General features: G+C 35.3%; 1 protein-coding gene and 1 long non-coding RNA gene across 4 annotated transcripts; one reads left to right on the top strand and one right to left on the bottom strand.

Moving 5' to 3' along the window:
• Positions 1–385: 385 nt before the first annotated feature.
• Positions 386–11,579, top strand: LOC145238456 (uncharacterized). Of its 3 annotated transcripts, XM_080101646.1 has the most exons (25): positions 387–1,044; positions 1,358–1,500; positions 2,414–2,533; positions 4,672–4,809; positions 4,878–4,950; positions 5,015–5,125; positions 5,518–5,627; positions 5,745–5,771; positions 5,836–5,902; positions 5,958–6,115; positions 6,172–6,286; positions 6,439–6,651; positions 7,346–7,392; positions 7,456–7,653; positions 7,717–7,944; positions 8,025–8,185; positions 8,248–8,414; positions 8,474–8,736; positions 8,800–8,990; positions 9,222–9,401; positions 9,471–9,556; positions 9,622–9,759; positions 9,830–9,918; positions 9,984–10,117; positions 10,249–11,579. In XM_080101646.1, the coding sequence occupies exons 1-25, from the start codon at positions 502–504 to the stop codon at positions 10,407–10,409; spliced, it is 3,861 nt and encodes a 1,286-aa protein (XP_079957772.1). In that variant the 5' UTR covers positions 387–501; the 3' UTR covers positions 10,410–11,579. The 3 variants fall into 3 exon arrangements, with proteins under 3 accessions (XP_079957774.1, XP_079957772.1, XP_079957773.1); XM_080101647.1 differs by lacking the exon at positions 6,439–6,651; XM_080101648.1 differs by lacking the exons at positions 9,830–9,918; positions 10,249–11,579 and having other exon boundaries at positions 386–1,044; positions 9,984–10,072.
• A 6,028-nt stretch (positions 11,580–17,607) lies between these two features.
• Positions 17,608–18,996, bottom strand: LOC145238554 (uncharacterized). Its single transcript, XR_013862142.1, has 2 exons — positions 18,636–18,996; positions 17,608–17,889 (listed from the first exon to the last, which is right to left on the bottom strand). It is a non-coding gene; the product is annotated as an uncharacterized LOC145238554 (long non-coding RNA).
• Positions 18,997–19,004: the final 8 nt, after the last annotated feature.

Raw genomic sequence — 19,004 nt, forward strand, 5'->3', positions numbered from 1 at the left:
AATAGTGAAAATACCAGTATCCAATGTAAACACGCTTTGAGTTCAGGGTTTACAGAAAATACGTTTAGGCGTTGGGCTACAAAAATAGAAAGTGCTTTTGTGACAAAATCAGATGACTACTAATAAATAATAGTGATTAGATGGTAAATACTGATGTTTAAATATGCTGGTGATATGATATTGTGATAAGATACGGATTTGGTGGAATTCAGCAAATTTGTTTTTGCTTTATAAAATTGTATTGTGCTACCATCCATGACCATGCATGATTAGTGGTACCAACCAGTATCTATTATATGTATGGGAGTTTCACTAAATGTTTACTATTGAAAATATGTGCATTTAAGCATTGCATTTTTTTTATAAAATTGACTACCAGATCTCCAGATGTATTCAATATTTTCACAGTGAGAAAATAGTTTTTGATGCATGGGTATTTTAGGTTTGAATACTTTAATAATTGAATTAAGTGTGTAAACAAGAAGTGATTAAAATGACAACATGCAAAGTGCAACAACTAGTAAAGTGTCTTTGATATCAACATCCAAGGAAGTGCTGGTTGGAGACACAAAAAATTTGTCTACAGAGAACACAAAATCAATAGTTTCTGTGATTTGTGACAAATTACGATTCCGAAAATTGACAAAACCCTCAGCACTTCAAAGAGGGCAAAAAATTGGTATTGTTGAGGTGAATCCGGCAGCTCCAGTGACAAGTGCATTTTCGGATAATTTAGAAAACACTTCCAAAACAAGCTATGTGTCTGATGATGGAAAGCTCTCAAAAATTCACAAACCAAATGGTCTGTCTGATACAACTGTACACATTTATGAAGATAATATAGAGAAAAATGGTGTAAATATCCATGAAGCACCTGAAAACGAGTCAAGTGAACCAAATTTTAAATTTGGTAAAAAATCTTTAAAGCAAAACAAAACTTCAAAACAGCTCAAATTTAAGCTGACACATCAGAACTCATTCCAAAAATTTGGCCACCTCAGTCTTTTAACCCCTGCATTGGTTTTGGAACCGACTGTACATGGGGTGGGTACCATATTTACTCAATTGTAAGCCACACATTGAGGAAAATTATGTAATCCATCCTTGATTGTAAAGTGCTTGTTGTGATATTAATGAGTTATTACAAATAAAGTACACATGCAAAAGAAAATAAATATTAAAAAAAGCATTGTATCAATTTGCAGGGCGGTTGAAATTTAAATGGTTGAGTAAAAAACTTAAGGCTTACAATCAAGTAAATACAATAGTTGGTAAAAACAGCTCAATGTTTTGCATTCAGTTTAGTGCTGTTCAATTTATTGTGATTTAATTTAAAAAAATAAACAATTCTGTGCAGAAAGATGTATTTACCAAACAATTTTCAAAATCTCTTGATGAAGATTTTCTACAGTTGGCTGCATCCCATATCAAAGATGCTATTAATGGACATGGAAAATTTGGGGAAGCCAGGGCCATTTTTAAGCCTAAATCAGTTCAAAGGTTTGTTTTGCTTGTATTTAATATTTGTGCATGGTCCAACTGCAGGACCACAATTCTTTTAGGCTGTGAAAATTGGACGTTTGAATGACAACAATAATTTTGGTTGTCATTGAGATATAGATTGTAGCGAACAAAATATTATAAAAATCTTCGGGCATTGTTATGTACAATAAAGTGTTTCTGACTCAACAAACTAGTCAGTTACCTTAGCACCCTCGAAAAAAATTGCGAATTTCAACAAGAAAAGATGAACAATTATAAGAAACTAAAAGCGGTTAAAAGATAAGTATATAATTGAAAAAAAAATATCTGTTTGTTGAAAGTGTTAAAAAGTCACTCTGGTCAGAAAACGGTTATTCTAAACTGTAAAAATGTGATGTCTGGATTTAAAGTAGTGTTAATCTCTAGATTGTAGTGTCTAGAAACAGTGTTTAAAGGGGGTGGTACTAAATACCGCATGTGACCGCATGTGGCTGCATGTGATTCCTCTTAAAATACACCATGTTATGTGAAATGTAAGAATTCCAGCCCCATCAGGGGTAAAATAGACCAGATTCTACATTGATTTTAATTTCAAACCTTCACCCAACCCTAATAGCTCTAACCGTCAGTGCTTCCAAAAGTCCGCAAAATTATTTTTTCGTAAAAGCATATTTAAGTCCTTCATAGATTCCTGCCGTGTGATAACATGCGGTCACATGCGGTAGCTTGCGGTATACCATGCGGCCACATGCGGTATTTAGTGCCACCGTTTAGAGGCACTGGTCTACGAATTAAATTAACTTGACCTGCAACAAAAAAGCTGGAACACACTGACTTAAATTGTAAAATTTATATTAAACCCTATGTGGGTAAAAACACCCTTTGAAATTGTACAATTACACATACCTTAGTGAACATACATTTTTTACAGATGTTTTAAAATCTTATCAAGTCGAATATGGGCGGCTCTTTTGTATTTAACTATTGCGATCCATAGTTTAATGGTGTTATGGGAACAACCATCTCAGCCAGTTGCTATTGGACAAGAGTGGTATGTGTGTTGAAACCATATAAATAAAACAAAACTTATGCCTTGGTTAATTTTCATTGATGATATTGCATAGTTTAAGATTAACACACATTTATACCTGAAGTGTTCACGCATGCTCAGATATATATGAGTGTGCCGTGATCGCTGGTCTGCATAGACCAGTGGTTCTCAAAGCATGGGTCGCGACCCAAACATGGGTCGTGCAGGGTCAAAAAATTGGTCGCGCTATAGTAATTCAATTCTGAACGAACTATTACTGCATTAAGTAAACACAAACGAATTTACCTAATGTAAAAGTAAAGTCACCTCACACGACCACGTTGTACAGTAAAACGAACCATTCATTACCACATACAGACGACAATAGGCTTCCAACTTTACTGTTACGAAAATGCCGATTGTAACATAGTAGCACGGGAAATAATAGGACAAGTTAATCATGCGAAACTGAACTTGGAGATGTAACAGTTAGCGTTTAAGGATGAGTAAGCATTCACACAAGAAAACATTTTTAGATTTGGGATTCACTTCTATCAACGATCATGGTGCTGCAAAGCCACGATGTGTGTTGTGTTATGCGGTGTTGTCGAACGAATCGACCTCGTTAAGCCTGCAGCCATTTTGACATGGGCAGACTCCTATGCGGCGACGACATGGCCCCAAAATTGCAGTCTGTCTCATTATCGAACAGCACAGTTAAAAGTCGAATCACAGACCTTTTACTGAACATAAAATATCAAGTGGTCTCTTGAATCAAAAATAGAGCCGTACATTGAAAATTTAAAGGAAAAATTTCAATTTCATCAAACATGCTAAAATAAATACAACTGGCTGTCTGCGTCTTTTTGATGCATATTAGAAAACAAAACATTTTTTGATGTTTGAGCCTTGGGAGATGTTCATAAAACTCAGATTTGGGTCGCAATCAAAAAAGTTTGAGAACCACTGGCATAGACACTTCAGGGCTGATCCCAGTTATGAATTTATGTTCATCTTAACTGATACTGGTCAATCTGTCACATGGAAATACTTGGGAGATCGACTTGATTCAGTATACTCAGCCCTGGTGTACTCTGTTTGTACAATGTTGTTGTAAATGCTATTCTGGCTTATTCTCGTCATTCAAATGACCAACAATAACCAGTGTGCAATTAACTAAAATTGTTTTTAACTTTACATCTACAGTAATGAATTCTTGGTATTTTTGTGTGTAAGTAATAATAACATTTAAACCAGTGGTTCTCAAAGTATGGGTCGCGCAGGGTCACAAAATGGGTCGCGCTGTGGTGATTCAATTCTGCCCAAACGAACTTTGTTCATTTCAATTTTCAAGTATTTTTAATTCTCAGTCATGACTGAATTATTGTATCATAGGCATTTTATGTGGCTTTATCTTAGTAACCTTGGAGTATTGCAGCATAAGTAAATGATTTTCTGAGAGTTTTGATAGCACCGTAGCCAAATACAGCCTCACTGGACAGCGCTATGCAGCAAAATGAACCAATCATTATAACATGCAGACAATAGCCTTCCAATTATCTGTTACGCACACGGCGATTGTAACACGTTAGCACGGGGAATGATAGGAGGTTAATCATACCAAACTGAATTTTGGAAGTAACAGTTAGCGTTGATAACTATTCATACAAAAATAAAAAATACATTTTTGTTGTTTGAGGCTTGGGTTGCAAGATGTTCATAAATCTCAGATTTGGGTCACGGTCAAAAAAGTTTGAGAACCACTGATTTAAACACAGAGTGTGTATTTGCCTGTATTTGAGGAATAAATTTAGGTGTACTTTTTTTGTAAAACAAATCAGTAATAAAGTCATATGAACATAGCTTTACCTTAATGAACCCCAGAAAATATGTTACCAGTTGCAGCCCTGTTTATGTACAAAGCTGAAATAGGAGTTTTATAAATAACCATCTGTGTTGTTAAATGAATCCTCATGTAGTATATATATATATGTGTGATCTAATATTGGAGTTGTCTCTAATTGGATATTTCATACACAACATGTTAAACAAATGTAATTATTCAGCCACAAAGAGATTGGTGAACAACAACCATCTTTCACACTCACAGTTTTAAAGCAGCTGTTCTTGTTATTAAATACAAGAACATTATGTTATAGGCTGTCTTGGAAAATGCATCCAGTTGTTTTGTGTATAAATGCAGTGTGTCTGGTTATTTATATAACTGACTTAATCTTACATGCACTATTTCTTACACTGCACAATATTTGGGTGGCAAGAGAAAAAGTTTGGGTCAGGTATGTAAAATATTGATTGTAAGTATGCAAAGCTATTTGTTTAAAACCTAATTAACTTTGTTGCACAGATTGGAATTCGTTTTCACATTATTCTTTATTGTTGACTTTATTATTCTTGTGGTTGAGGCAACAACTAATATGGTGAGTAGTGCAAACTTTGTCGTAGTGTACCTATTCTGTAATAATGAAATTATATTTTCAACAGAGATTGTTGTGTCCTTTTCGCTGTTTTCGAGCATCAATGCTTTTGTGCAAGTCCAAGAATGTTGCTCACATTTTTAATGTTTTGTTAAGCATTATCAGCAAATTAGGCAAGGTGTGTGATCTGCTTTTTATAATACAGTTACGCTTGATTAAACCCGATATTAACCTCATCCAATAAAACTTACATGATTTGTAATGTTTTGTTAACAAAAACTTCCAGTATTATAAGATATTTAAAGTGGATATTCTATACTTTTATCCAATCATGCCACACTGAAAAGTTAATTTTGTATGTGATAAATCTCACAAATTTGGATAAACCGTTTTTTTTTTTTTTTTGTCTAGTCTGGGTGAATATTATAATCCAATCAAGTCTTGATTAACCAAGTTTGCTGTATTATCAATCTGTTTAAAGTTATCCTGGCAATCTTGCATGTACTTAAATCCCAAGCAGAAAAAAATGTTTGAATTCAAAATTCAGTTGATATTGCGACATTTAACCAGGTTTTGTTGATTATTGCAATATTCATTGTAACCTTTGCATCAATTGGGCTACATGTCTTTATGTATGACTACCACTCTCTACCTTCAACTTGTTGTAATGACACCACGAGGTAAGATTTTGCTGTTTTATGTTATATGAGTTTTTTTTACTTTTGAAGTGTAATCATAAAACTAGATTGTAAAACTTGTGAAACGATTGATGTGAACTGATGTTTTTCGTTTTTTAGTTGGAATTGCTCAAACATTTATTCTGGGTGAGCATATTTAAAAAATGTGTTCAGTCTCCTTTTGTATTAACACACTTTTCGTGTTTAACAGGGCATTTGATCAAGTTGCAAGTGCTGCCATGCACATGTTTGTTTTGATGTCAACAGAAAACTATCCAGTAGGTGAAAGAATGTTTTTGTGATGAATTGTTATGTTTGAAAAAATGTTTTCAGGAATTTATCATCCCTGCGTTTAACAAGAGTTGGGCGAATTTTTTTTATTTTGGACTATATTTGTATGCTGGTGTTTTCTTTCTGACTGCCATTTTGCTTGCAATCATTGTTGAAAGTTACTGGGACTACAGCAAAAGACATGTCAAGCAAGAGAGGAGGTACACACTAATTAACTGAATTTAAGACAAAATATGCTACATGAATCAATATTTAGGCAGCAACGTGAAGAACTTGCCAAAGCATGGAATCTTATGGATCCATTGGGAAATGGTCAACTCTCAGTTGATGATCCCAAGCTACTCAAATTGTTCAGGATTTTAAAACCTCAGGTAAATTTACAGTCCAAACAAGTTTGTACACAGGAAGTGTTGATTTGGAAGAAGTAAGTGACCCAATACAAGAAAATTCACTCATTTTATTTTGTTTACATACGGTGCTAGTATTCACTGTGTAACTGTTTGTTATCTTGCTGGTTATACAGAATTCTGATGAAGAAAACCAAGAACTAATTAACTACATTAGCATGTATGGTGATGGAGTAATTGACTCTTATGATTGGACAACAAAGTTGATTGAGACACTGAGCTATGTATTTGAAGAAGAACCAAAAACAAATCAAAATAACAACATTGAAAACCAAAAAAAAAATTTTGTCTTACGAAAAATACATTTTTTTTGCAAAAATATAATACATGTAAGTTTTTCTTTAAATTAATATTATAATGTAAGCCATAATTTTTGCCTACAAAGACTTTTTTGCATCTATTGGGTCTATTTATATAACTTTTTTCTTATTTGTTGGTGTGTTACCACATTGGCAAAACCAAAAGTAGACCAAAATATAATGCCAAGCGTTTCAAGACAGAAATCCAACTTAACAATATTTTCGTTGGTTACCGAAACCAACGGAAAAGGTCTCAAACCCGTCATTTTAAAATTGTAGGTCAACAGTTCCTCCTTTGTTAGTTGAATTGACAGATTGTTTTGGCTTTCACAATTGTATTTCGAGGTAGTCTATCATACTCAGACTAGGCCACTGTTTGCATTGTGGTCATAAATGTCATTGTTATTTGCTCCCTTTTGTTGGTAACAATTAAAATTGAGTCACATGTTAAATATTGACAGTTGTGCTTTTTACCTATATTACACTACGTTATGTGGTGTAGTTTTGGACAACATGTTTTAGAACCAAACTTTTGTGGAACTTACCCCTTATCTTTGTCTGCACTTGATTCCCTAGCTTCATTTGTGTTGATTAAGCTTTATCCTGAAAAATCATTATGTCTGTCATTCAGTTTTCACAATGGTTAAATAGACATTGAATTTATTTTCCATCTTATTTTCTGATTGTCAAATAGAAGACCATTTAACAATCAGCTTGTATGTAGGCAAAAGCATCATCTGTTGTTGTCCTTTCCCTGATTTTTGTACACAGGTAAATAAAAGCATTTTTAATATGTATCATACAGCTAATACATTTTTTTCTTTTTTTATCCAGTGTCTTGTTTTGCTTAACATGGTATGGAATACCAAACATTGTTCAACTTGCAATTCAATCAACAAAAACAGCTATTGTAGCTATTTTTGTCATTGAGTTTGTTTTGAGGATAGGTGCAGATGGAAAGAAATTATTCAATATATTTGATATACTTGACATGAGCATGGTAATTTTTGCAGTTGCTGGATCTGTTACATGGTACATCATCTTGTGCAAGGTTTAATTTGTGCTGGCAATTAAAAAATGAATTGTTTATGTTAGGCATGTTCTTTTCTCTTTCGAGCCCAAAGTTGACCCTGTTTATTTGGGAGCCTGTGCCGTTGTGTCTGGACTTGCTGTTTTGATACGGGCAGTATTTAATTCTCAGCATGCAAGAACTGCAGTTGCAGTATTAAGAAACATTTATCCAGTCATGTTCGACCTCATACTGCTTGTCATCACAATTATCTTTTTTTATGCAGTACTTGGCCTTGAGATATTTCAAAATAAGTAAGTAAACTTTGATCTCACAAAGTAATGTTGGAACTTATTCATCTGTTGAACTGCTTTCTTTACTTTGTTCTACACAGCACATTGGCCAATAGTAGCAGACAAGGATATGAAGGAAGTTATGTGGAGTATGGATGTGGAGTTGGATTTGAAACGTTTGGATGTGCATTGTTGATTGTCTTCCAGATCGTAACAACTAATGATTGGCATGAAATTATGTTGGGCGCCATACTTGATTCAGGTAGGAAGTAATGTAAAAAGCTTTTAATGAACAGATGTAAAGTGGGGTAATTTGGGTTTCAGGGTGGCCTTCTGTGTTTTACTTCATATCCTGCTACCTGATTGTTGACATGATTGTGATGAATTTGTTTGTTGCCATATCAATTGAAGCATACAAAAAGCTGGCAATTGACAACAATACCGTGGACAGCATCAGTGCAATCGATAATGATCAGCAAGATCCTGACAAGGTATTTGCTACCAATCTTTACTTAAAGATTGACACTCCAATATATTTTTTTCCACTCAGCATGAAAATACAACATTGAAATCTGCTGCCAAAAACACTTTCCGTGAAATATTTGCCAGTTCAAGAAATCCAAGGCTAAGTGTAGGGTCAGGGACTCTAAATGATTTTGCAAGCAGTCCATATTCAGTACGAAGAGGAACCCTAGGTTCATTAGGGACACGGACTCCCACACCAACGCCAAGGTTGGAACATGAAAATTTAAGTAGTGAAGAAACCGTGTTCAACAGCAAAGGAAAAACAATATCTTCAAGAAGAAAAGCAAGGTAAACATGGTCATTTGTTGATGCAAACTATGAGCTTTTTTACATAATTTAATCCCTGTTTAGTTTAAAAGTGGAAGAAGCAACAAGAAAAATTTCCACTGGTGAAGAATCTGCAGTTCCAGGCATAGATAGAAGACAAAAGGTTTTAAAACAGCGTCAAGATCAACGAAGGAAAGAACGAAGGCAAACTAAACAGGAGGAAAAGAAAATTGCAGATGCAATAAAAGAAGAAGAAAATAAATTACAAATTGATGGTTTGTTTTGACTTGACATGAATAACATTAGTTTCTGGTTTTCTGCGTTTGTTTAGCTTAAAAATTTATCTTATTGTATGGCCAGCCAACTATTATAAACATACACTTATTGCAAACGTGAAAATAGTTAAGCTCTATTCGTGATACGTGATATCTGCTGATAGCTTGTATGGTGCATAATATTTCATCAATATGCCACCAGCAAACAGATCTATGGACTTTATTTTTTAGGTATTGTTAGACTTAAGAAGGCGGTGCAGGTTATTAAAGCATTTCACGCTCGTAATGTGCGAGAAATGAGCATTCACGAGGGTGATGTTGTCTCAGTAAGTGAACAAACACAAAACATGTATCTTGGACCCAATGGCTGGTTTCCGGCTGATCACGTGATTGCCGTTACTGCCACCGACGGTAAATGTTTTTTGCATAGCCTAATTTGTTTACAAATAAAAGTATACAAATGTATCACGTTAATTGCAGGTTCGAATACTGGGGTTGAGCTGTCACGGGATATATCAGTGGATGTTGAAGATTCTTCCCAAAAGCAAAATCATGTCAAGTTTAACGTAATGAGTTTGTTTTGCTCTACGTGATACAAAAATGTGCCATTTTAACATTGTTGCTATCTTAGATATCTCCTGTAGAAGTAAAGAAACAACCACCCTCCCCCCACCATCGCATTTCACAAACTAGAATTAGAAAGCGGAATGACGGTGCTGATTGGAGGCGTCAGATTCTTGGAGACATAACCATAATGAATCAAGATGAGGTAAACTGTCTTTACACAAAATTGTTTTTATTTTATCTTTTTTACTGTTTCTGCAATGAAATGTTTTTAGTTAAATGCTTTAAGTGGAAAGTTCAAGGGTGGTTTGGGCCGCAGACACAACTCGCACATGCGTAACTCGACTTATCAACTTCCACAGGCGTAGGTTTTGTGATAATCTCTGATATGTAGTTTTTGATTTGTCATAAGCTTGTTGTTGTAAATAGAATTCACGAAGAACTATCTGAGGAAGAGGAAGAACAAACAGATGAACTTCCTAACCTTCCCCGGCTCATGGTGTCCGAGGTTAATGAAACGAATATACATGAGGACGATCCATCCGATACACACAGCGACACAAGTACGTTCTTGTTTTTTTTCTTCACCTAGCCCTAAAATATGGTTCTCGCAGTAGCTTATCTTTTCACGAGTAGAACATTGCTACGAAACAGTTTAATATAATTTTTAAATTGTGACAAACCTTTGTTACAGACACTTTGACACTTCCCGAGACTAAGCCACGTGGTGTAATGTCCGCCAGAAAAAAGAAAGCATCGGAAATTGACAAAGGGCAGAATCCACCCGACTGGGTGGAGAAATTCGCAAACAAAAATAAGATTATTCTCGATAAAGACGTGAAATTGGCCGAGTAAATTGTGGCATGGAAACTGATAAGCTGTAAGAAGGTCGGTGTTGTAAATGATTCACAAAAGTCATTTATCACCAGGGCATGGAAGCTGTCTAAAAATATTTGTTCACGTCGACCGTAGCATCTGTTATACACAAAAAAGGCAAGGTTTTTTTCATACGCAATAAACAGAATTCTCATTTGCGTCCATTTCGTTACGGCCTTGTGAAATCACCACTCGATATAGTTTGTGTTTTTTGAAGTTCTCTGTACGAAATACTAATATTGCATACCATTAAGTTAAATCGATTTTTTGGGTTGTTTATACGCTGTACCGTAACTTTCCATGACTTATGTATGAGATTATCACCCGATGAACACCATCGTTTTCCTTTGTTAAGCGAAATTGCGTTTTTGTAGCTTTTATTATCAACATATTGACACATTAAGCTTAGTTTACATCCATAAATACGTGCATGCTTCTATTCATTTTATTGTTTTTTGTGCCCAACTTGAAGACATGTTTTAAATTTTTGTTTCAAGCATTTCTAAACTTACGTGTGTACAGGCCGGAAGGGCAGTCTCGATTTCGTAAAGGGCAGTTGATCTAAATAGGCAATATTTTCATCATTTTAATCTTGTTTCGATGGTAACGTTTTTTGATTTTTCACCAATGGTTTGATCGTCGTTTTTAGCGGGACGTTGTTTGTAAGTCTAAAACAGTGGTTCTCAACCAGGGCCCATGGCCCCCCAGGGGGCCACGAGCTATGTTCCGGGGGGCACGGGTGTAGATTCACCTGAAACACCCACTAAAAATCATTTTCTTTTTTACTTTATTTCCTAATTTAATCGAATATTTCACATACTATTTGTCTATATTGAGGTTTATCACGATTACGGATTCTTGTTTACTCTATTCGGCCTGTTTAAAGCCGAAATTAGTACCGAATTCCAACACGAGATCATTTGCATTTTTAAGGGGGCCACAGGTCCTACAGGGTTCCTTGAAGGGGGCCACGAGGACAAAAAGTTACTTTTAGGGGGCCACGGTCCACGAAAGGTTGAGAACCACTGGTCTAAAATTTTATGACGTCTAATAATTTTTGCACTGTAGCATTATCACTGTCAATACGCGCACCCATCACTATGCCAAGTTTTTTTATGTTCCGATACAGTAAACTTGCACTAGCATACAGCTGCACTGTGAGTGTATGTCGAGCAGGCCAAGATCATTTTTTCTAAAGAATCAGGCGCCCGCATGCGCTTAACAGATTTTCACAACGTTGTGCATATATTGGCAAAACATTGAACTATACACTTCAGACTATTAGAAACTAAACCTTATTTGCCATTACCTTGTGTTTCGACAGTCGACTAAGATTTCTGGTCATAAAAGATCGTTTAAAGGTGGTGATGTTGCCCGTGTTGAAATTTGCGGGGTCAATTTTTTGCGCATTTTAAAAAGAAATGACTTTTGTGATCTTCAGATCATTTTAGCGTAACACAAACAACTCCTTCGTATAGGCCCGATTAATGTTAAGTTTATACCAAATAGGTAGGCCAGTAGTTCTCAAACTGTGCGTCGCGACGCCCTGGTGCGTCGTTTCAATCTTCCAAGGGCGTCACAGAATAGTTTCGTTTCGTGGCTTTTTGTTGTTGTATCAATAAACACAGCTTTAATAACAAGTTTCCTCAATAACTTTTATTTCCTGGTGCGTCGCAAGTCCAGAAAACTTTTCCAGGGGCGTCGCAACAACAAAAAGTTTGAGAACCACTGAGGTAGGCTATTAAGATAGAAAGTCTTTACAATTTAGGCCACGTGGCCCAAAAGTTACTTTTATAGGGCCACGGTCCGCGAAAGGTTAATGTTATCAAATGTAGTCAATATACTAAAACCGTGACTTTGTTGCAAAAAAACTCATTTTTTGGAATTTGAAACAAGCAAATAAATGAACCTTTGCCCCATTTGTTGCGACTATTAGCTCGCATAAAAAAGGGCAGGAACTTGGCCGACTGGTCTGGTGCGTCTGACCCATAACAGACATAAAAAACCTTGATCGGAATTCGTCCTCGGGAGTGTCCTGAGTTCGAAACCCGTAAAATATAAAAAAGTGGAAAATTTAAACACCGAACCTCACGGAAGACCCCCCCCCCCCCCCCCCCCACACACACACACACTATAAACCCAGCCTAGGTATTTAGGCAATGTTGTCATTTGAAGGTAGGGAACGCCTGGTGACCTGCATTTCGTTGTAGATTAATAGTCGAGTCGGGTTTAGCTACCTAATTTATGGAAAAAAGGAACATTAAAATTGACGCATAGCATAAATAATATTGTAAGTGTGAGCAAAATATTCAGTTCACTTAGTAATTAATCTTTTACAACCCAATCCGCCATGAAGTCAGGAAAGATTGTGCGTCCCACCGTAGGCGATTTTAATGGAAGACTTCTTGGCGAAACCATCCTTTGTGTGCAGCAAACGTCGCCGTTCATTCGTGACGTTCTGTAGTCAAAAGCAAAAACTACTAGGAATGGCGTAAGAAACAAAGTACAGCGAGAGGGGTCCCGTCTAGTGAAACAATACAAATGATCCCGTGATTTAATCGGGGTGGTACTAAATACCGTTTGTAACTGCATGATACCGCATGATACCTCATGGTATTCCGCTTAGAATTCTGCATGGTGTGTAAAATGTGAAAATAAAAGCCCCAGCAAGGGTAAATTAGGCCAGATTCTAGTATTATTTTAATTAGCCTACAAACCCTCCATATTCAAGTCCTTCACAACTTCCTGGCGTGTGATAACATGCGATCAAATGATATATACTATGGCAGAGGTGTCAAACTCGTGGGGTTCGGGGGCCACTGTGCAGTTTGGAAATTATGCCGAGGGCCGCATGTGATTTTTAATCTAGTTTTATACACTTAAACAACCTTTTCGCTACGACGGCCGCATTGCAGATCCTAATTTCACCAACAGTCGCCAATTGCCTGCTGGATTTTGTTTTAAAATTACAGAATAGGTTTATATCAAATATATATGCCATCTATATTCTACTGACGCCCCAAAAGCCCAGATTAATTTCCAACTTGATGCACAGATTGAGCCAAAATCCATAGAAAACACAAGTTGTCGCACTCCATAGAAAACACAAGTTGTGGGATGAAAATGGGGCGAAATTAGCGCGAATTTTGCATTGCGCCTTATGGGGCCGATTTATAAAATGATTAATTTGGATACTTTTGCGGTGTTTGATTTTGCAATTTCTGCAAAATTTTGAATAAAAATATAACTACGCTCAACTTATAATGTTTAAATGGAACTGATGAACATCAAATAGAGTTTAAATTAGGTTTTAGCGGGTAAATTTTCCAGTAGATATACATGTAGCCTACTTAAGTCCCGAAAGATAAAAAGGTTGTGATGTATATTCATCTAAAATTGGAATAAATAGTTTGACCATGGTCCTCTAAGGTCAGAAAAGTCATGACGTAATAGTGACGTCATCGTTTATTTACTGCATTTTGACGCTTTTAGCACATACTGAATTTTGAAAGCTTTTGGTAGTACCTTTAAAGGTGTTGCACAATCTTTCCCTCTGTTTTTAATTTTTTTGAAAGATATTTGACACTTTTTAGTGATAAAATATTTATGGCATTAATTAAGGTCTATATACCATGTTGAATATGTGTACTGTCATATGCAACACAACCACAAGAAAAAATGCAATATAAACAAATACAACTAACATTGATGCATAAAACAACCAATATCAACAAAATTGTTAAATCTTCTTGAATCTATTCACCTGTACAGCACAAAAAGTCTCGTGGGAAATTTTGCATCCAAAGTGGCACTTTTTTCATTTATTTCAGTTTCAGCTGATACTTCCCACAATACATGTTATGTGAGGATATCACAAAAAATCCAAATGATTTCATTAAGGGCATAAAATAACATGCAAGAATTATTAGCAATTTTCAAAATTGGTGATTCCATAAAATCAAAAAAGTCAAAACTTAAAAGACACACTGCACAGTATGACATGTTTTTTTGAAGCTTCATAAACTCAAACACAGTAGTTACATGCCAGATTGGAAAGTTTTATTTTTGCGCGGAGGATATTTTTTTCGTCAAAATAATTGCGCGGAATTACAATTTTCTGCGCGGATCGATAGACTTTTGATTGACAGGCGGATTTAACGATTAACGCAATTTGTATGTAACGCCTGCAAGACTATCCGGCCGACAAAAAGAACAACTAAATAAAGCAATAAACACGACGAATCTTCAGTTTTGCTCTATTGCGCACGCAGCTGTTCTGCTAGATTCTACAATTTATCATTTTCATAACGATTCAAACATTTTGCTGATTTGTTTTGTGAGGATAGTTTTTGATTGCCAAACTGCTCATAACTTTTTTTAATTATTTGTCAAGCAGAAAACATTATTTTAAGTAACTTGCCCAGCCAACAGTCACTTTAATAGTCAAACTACGTCCTAAAAATCCAGATAAATGTACTTTTTAAGGACTACGTTAGCGAAATAGAAATGTTATTTCAAGCGTGACGATCGGTAAGTTTCGATGTGCTTGACTGATTTACGTAGATTGTTCGCGAAATAAGGCTTGTGACGACATAGAACTTCATTGTAAAACGAAAATATAAAACTTTAAAGAAAGTTTATTATAGTTACCTACGAAAGCTGTGCTAAGTTGCGCGGACAACATTTTTTTGCGCGGATTACACGTAAAAAGCCTAAATTTGCGCGGATTACAAGGGGAAATCCAAAATTCTTTTTGCAGGCCATTCTTTCCAATCTGGGTTACATGAAGTCCAATAGATCCTGTGTCAGCCTTCTAAATGTCACAAAATTACATTTAAATCAATGAATGTTATTTGTCTTTCCATCTTGTTATGCATTACTATTTTATGTCATTATTTGTGTCTGTTTTAATCAAAATTGTTGCAAAATAAAACATTGGCATTTATGTTTTACTTTTTCTGAGTCTATATGCCTGTTGGTATTGCAAGCCAGGAGCCATGCCAAACAGCAACTTCTTACACAGGTTTGGTGCGATGGGACACTAGATAATTCTTCTTCAGTAAGGATACTTTGAAATCAACGGCTTGTTCTTTTAAAAGCCCACCCATCCACCAGTTTCTTCATTATATTGGTGCACTTAACAGGCCACCAAACCACTTTTTTTACTATTTTAAGTTGCAAGTTTATATATGCACACTTTATTCATCTTATCATAGAACTGTCAAATGTATTGCAAATTTCTGTAGGTTTGCACTTTTTCCAGTAGCAAAAAAATAAGTATACCGTTAACCTAAATAAAGACTTTAAAAAGTATAACTTTGATAAACAAACTGCTTTGGTTAACACTTATATTTCTAAGTTTTTGAAATATCTGTACAGTCAACATTTTTTATTACTAAAAACGGTCGGGATCATTTATATTTACTACACTTTGTTCACAAATTTGCTAGCAAACGATGCAGAAATTTTTTTTCGCTAAACTAGTGCCAATAAAACTGCTTTCCTGCACACATTGTGCGTTGCCTAGCAACCAATGACGTCATTTTTACGTCACGCATAAATTTTCTTGTCAGCAAGGCAATTTAGAAATAAAAAATATTTAGTCGTTAAGCCAGGTTATTGAAAAAAACACCAAAAGCCGTATCCTTTGCGTTGTTAAAAGCGTGCAAAGTCGCCCCATGAATTCTCGTGCGACAACTTGTGTTTGATAGATAGACTTTGGATTGAGCTACACACTACACCAGTGGTTCCCTACCTTTTTGACCTTGCGGCACCCTATCAAAGAGAGAAATAGTTTGCGGCACCCTGGCAAAACTGGATCAAATTTTTAAGGTTTCTGTATTTTAAATAACCGTATGAAATAAGGAGCTGGAATAACTGCGAGACGCGAAACTTAATACGTACTGAAACTCGGTTAGAAATAAGTAAATTCCGTACTTAACGGGTTAAAGTTAAAATAAATAATGGGCCGCAGTATTGCAATATCAATATCTTGCGGCACCCTTGAGCATTGCAATTGGCACCCCAGGGTGCCGCGGCACCCCGGTTGGGAACCACTGCACTACACAGTTCAATTTTAACTGTTTATGACGTCATAATCCATATTGTGATGTATTTTTCCATTTCTTGCACACAATAGGTGTATAAAAAGTCTGACGCATATGGCTACTAGGCTGGTAATACTCTTTTCCGTAACATAAAATCTGTTTAGAGCTGTATGAAAATCAAAATATTTGGCAAAGGAGTTTTGATTACATCACGGCGGCAAGTACATATATTTTAATGAACATGTTCACGTGTGGCCGTACGGCTGTAGGTTGAACGCCCTTGATTGAAACTTAACGCCTTGAGAAACGGTTAAATACTATCGTTTGTGTTCATAACGTATGAATTTTGATCAATAAAGTAAATTTCTGTAAATATCTGTTTAAATCATAGCTTTCACTATGAAAAGTAGAAAAAATTTATTATAATTCGATACAAATCTGACAAAATTGTACAAGTGTTTATGAGTGTTTGTGGGCCGCATTAGAGGGCTTCGGGCCGCGAGTTTGACACCCCTGTACTATGGGATCAAATGATGTATGTATACTATGCGGTCACATACAGTAGTATACAGTAACATGCGGTATCTATTACGCCGTACTTAGTACCACAGATTTAATCGGGTTTCATCTCATGTTTGCAATCTCTGTGGCTTGCTGCACTCGAGTTTATGTACACATAGTCTTTACATAACCTAGTCTGAAAGCGCAATGGCAAAAACAGCATTAAAAGTGGGAAGCTACGCCATCTAGCGGTGGTGTGGCACTTTTGCAGGCTACAATGGAATCGGTATTAAGAAAAGACGCTATCGATGCGTTCTGTTCGTTTTTTTTACTTGGTCAGCTTTTAACTCATAAAAAACGAAGCAAAGAAGTTTTATTTTAAACTATATGTGATAAATTGTGTGTTTCAAACCGTATATGTCGCATAAAACTTATTAATATTAATTAATATTTGACTAAGCAAGTATATCGACCAGGCCCACCTAAGTTTTTTTTACCTTCCTAAAGGTTCCAACATTAATTGTAACGAAAACGTTATTTAAATCGTACTCCAATATTAAAAGTTTCTTGCAATACACAATTTAAGTTGGTTTGCTGTTAACTAACCTAACAAATATTATCCATTATGAAACAATCGGATTGTCTTTATTATCTATAACAATGAACCACATAAACATTTCAAAGCACTTAATAAAAATCGACAGATTGTAAACAAAACGAAATTTTTATTTTTATTTAAATACACTCACAGGTCCAAATGCCATCAATATTCAAGTTTTTTAAAGTCCCTTGAAACATATTGCTTGTGTCCCGGGTATAAAGAAGTTTCTAAACCTTCAGAGTGGGTTTCAGTTACCAAGTATAAACAAAGTTTTGGTCAATTTCCAGAAGCTGTCAACAGGTAAGGTCATCTACAAAAAATATTTTTACCATTTCCTTCTGTAATACACAAATATTTAAACATTTAACTAATATTCTGACATAGGTTCATGGCACATAACTGCAATATTGCTGTGAAAAACAAAAGATGTTTAAATTGTTTAAACCTTGAGCTCAATGAGGCAAGGGCCATGGAAAAAATGGAAACATTTAAAAAACCAGTTCAGTCATTAGAAGGAATGCATCGATGTAGTGCAGAAAAACTGAAGATTCCACTTATTAAAAAAATATATATAAAAAAATTGTTGATTCTGTAAAGGCTAATGAGATTTTTTCTTTTGAAAATAAAAAATTGGCAAGTATTGCAATGTATAGATATGTACGAATGACAGCATATTTCAACTCTCACAGATGTATTAAAGAATATCGGAAAAAATTACAAAAAACTAAGGATTTCAAAAAGCCAATGAAAACAAAAATAGGTACATGGTAGAAGAGTGTTTTAATGTTGTTTCTTGCCTCTATGTAAGCCTTGCTTTACAATGTGTGTTTGTACATAATTTATTATTAAAACATTTCAAATACTTATTGCAATAACTAGTCATTCTTGTGGAGTTGAACAAAAAGTCATTCTTGTGGAGTTGAAAAATTCATGAACAAAATGCATCAAATATCCCCATAGTGCACAGTTAAAAAACAAGTTACTTTCTGACAGTTTAACACAGAAACAAACTTTGTAGTTTCAAATGTGTCTAATATACTTTAATACCATACCAACCTTTTTTACTGAATGGTCCACTATGACTCTCACAGATTAGTTACTTTATTCAAAAAGTAAACGATACATACAGCGCGTTATGTTTAGCAAACTAAATTGGCAAAATCTCTCAGAAAGATTGCTAGCTACTGGCGAAGGGAGATTTTCCTAGTCAAATGAAGGTGTTGCACATATTTTCTCAAGCATGTAATGATTAAATAAAATTTTACATTACAATTTTACAGAAAAAAACTAATACAGTAAAAAAATTACCAAATACCACACTTAAAACCCGCTAACCACGCGTTTTCTCAATACCGATTCCATTGTAGCTTGCAAAAGTGTCACACCACCGCTAGATGGCGTAGCTTCCCACTTTTAATGCTGTTT

This window comes from Phallusia mammillata, chromosome 7 (assembly GCF_965637545.1).
Source record: "Phallusia mammillata chromosome 7, kaPhaMamm4.hap1.1, whole genome shotgun sequence".
In the NCBI taxonomy this organism is placed as follows: domain Eukaryota; kingdom Metazoa; phylum Chordata; class Ascidiacea; order Phlebobranchia; family Ascidiidae; genus Phallusia; species Phallusia mammillata.

What these genes read in the sequence shown, in the direction of transcription:
- LOC145238456 (XM_080101646.1), top strand. Translation starts at nt 502, where the DNA reads ATGCAAAGTGCAACAACTAGTAAAGTGTCTTTGATATCAACATCCAAG. An exon ending in TGTCAACAGAAAACTATCCA is followed by an intron (nt 5,903 to 5,957) that starts GTAGGTGAAAGA and finishes AAATGTTTTCAG; the next exon opens with GAATTTATCATCCCTGCGTT. An exon ending in TCTTCAAGAAGAAAAGCAAG is followed by an intron (nt 8,737 to 8,799) that starts GTAAACATGGTC and finishes ATCCCTGTTTAG; the next exon opens with TTTAAAAGTGGAAGAAGCAA.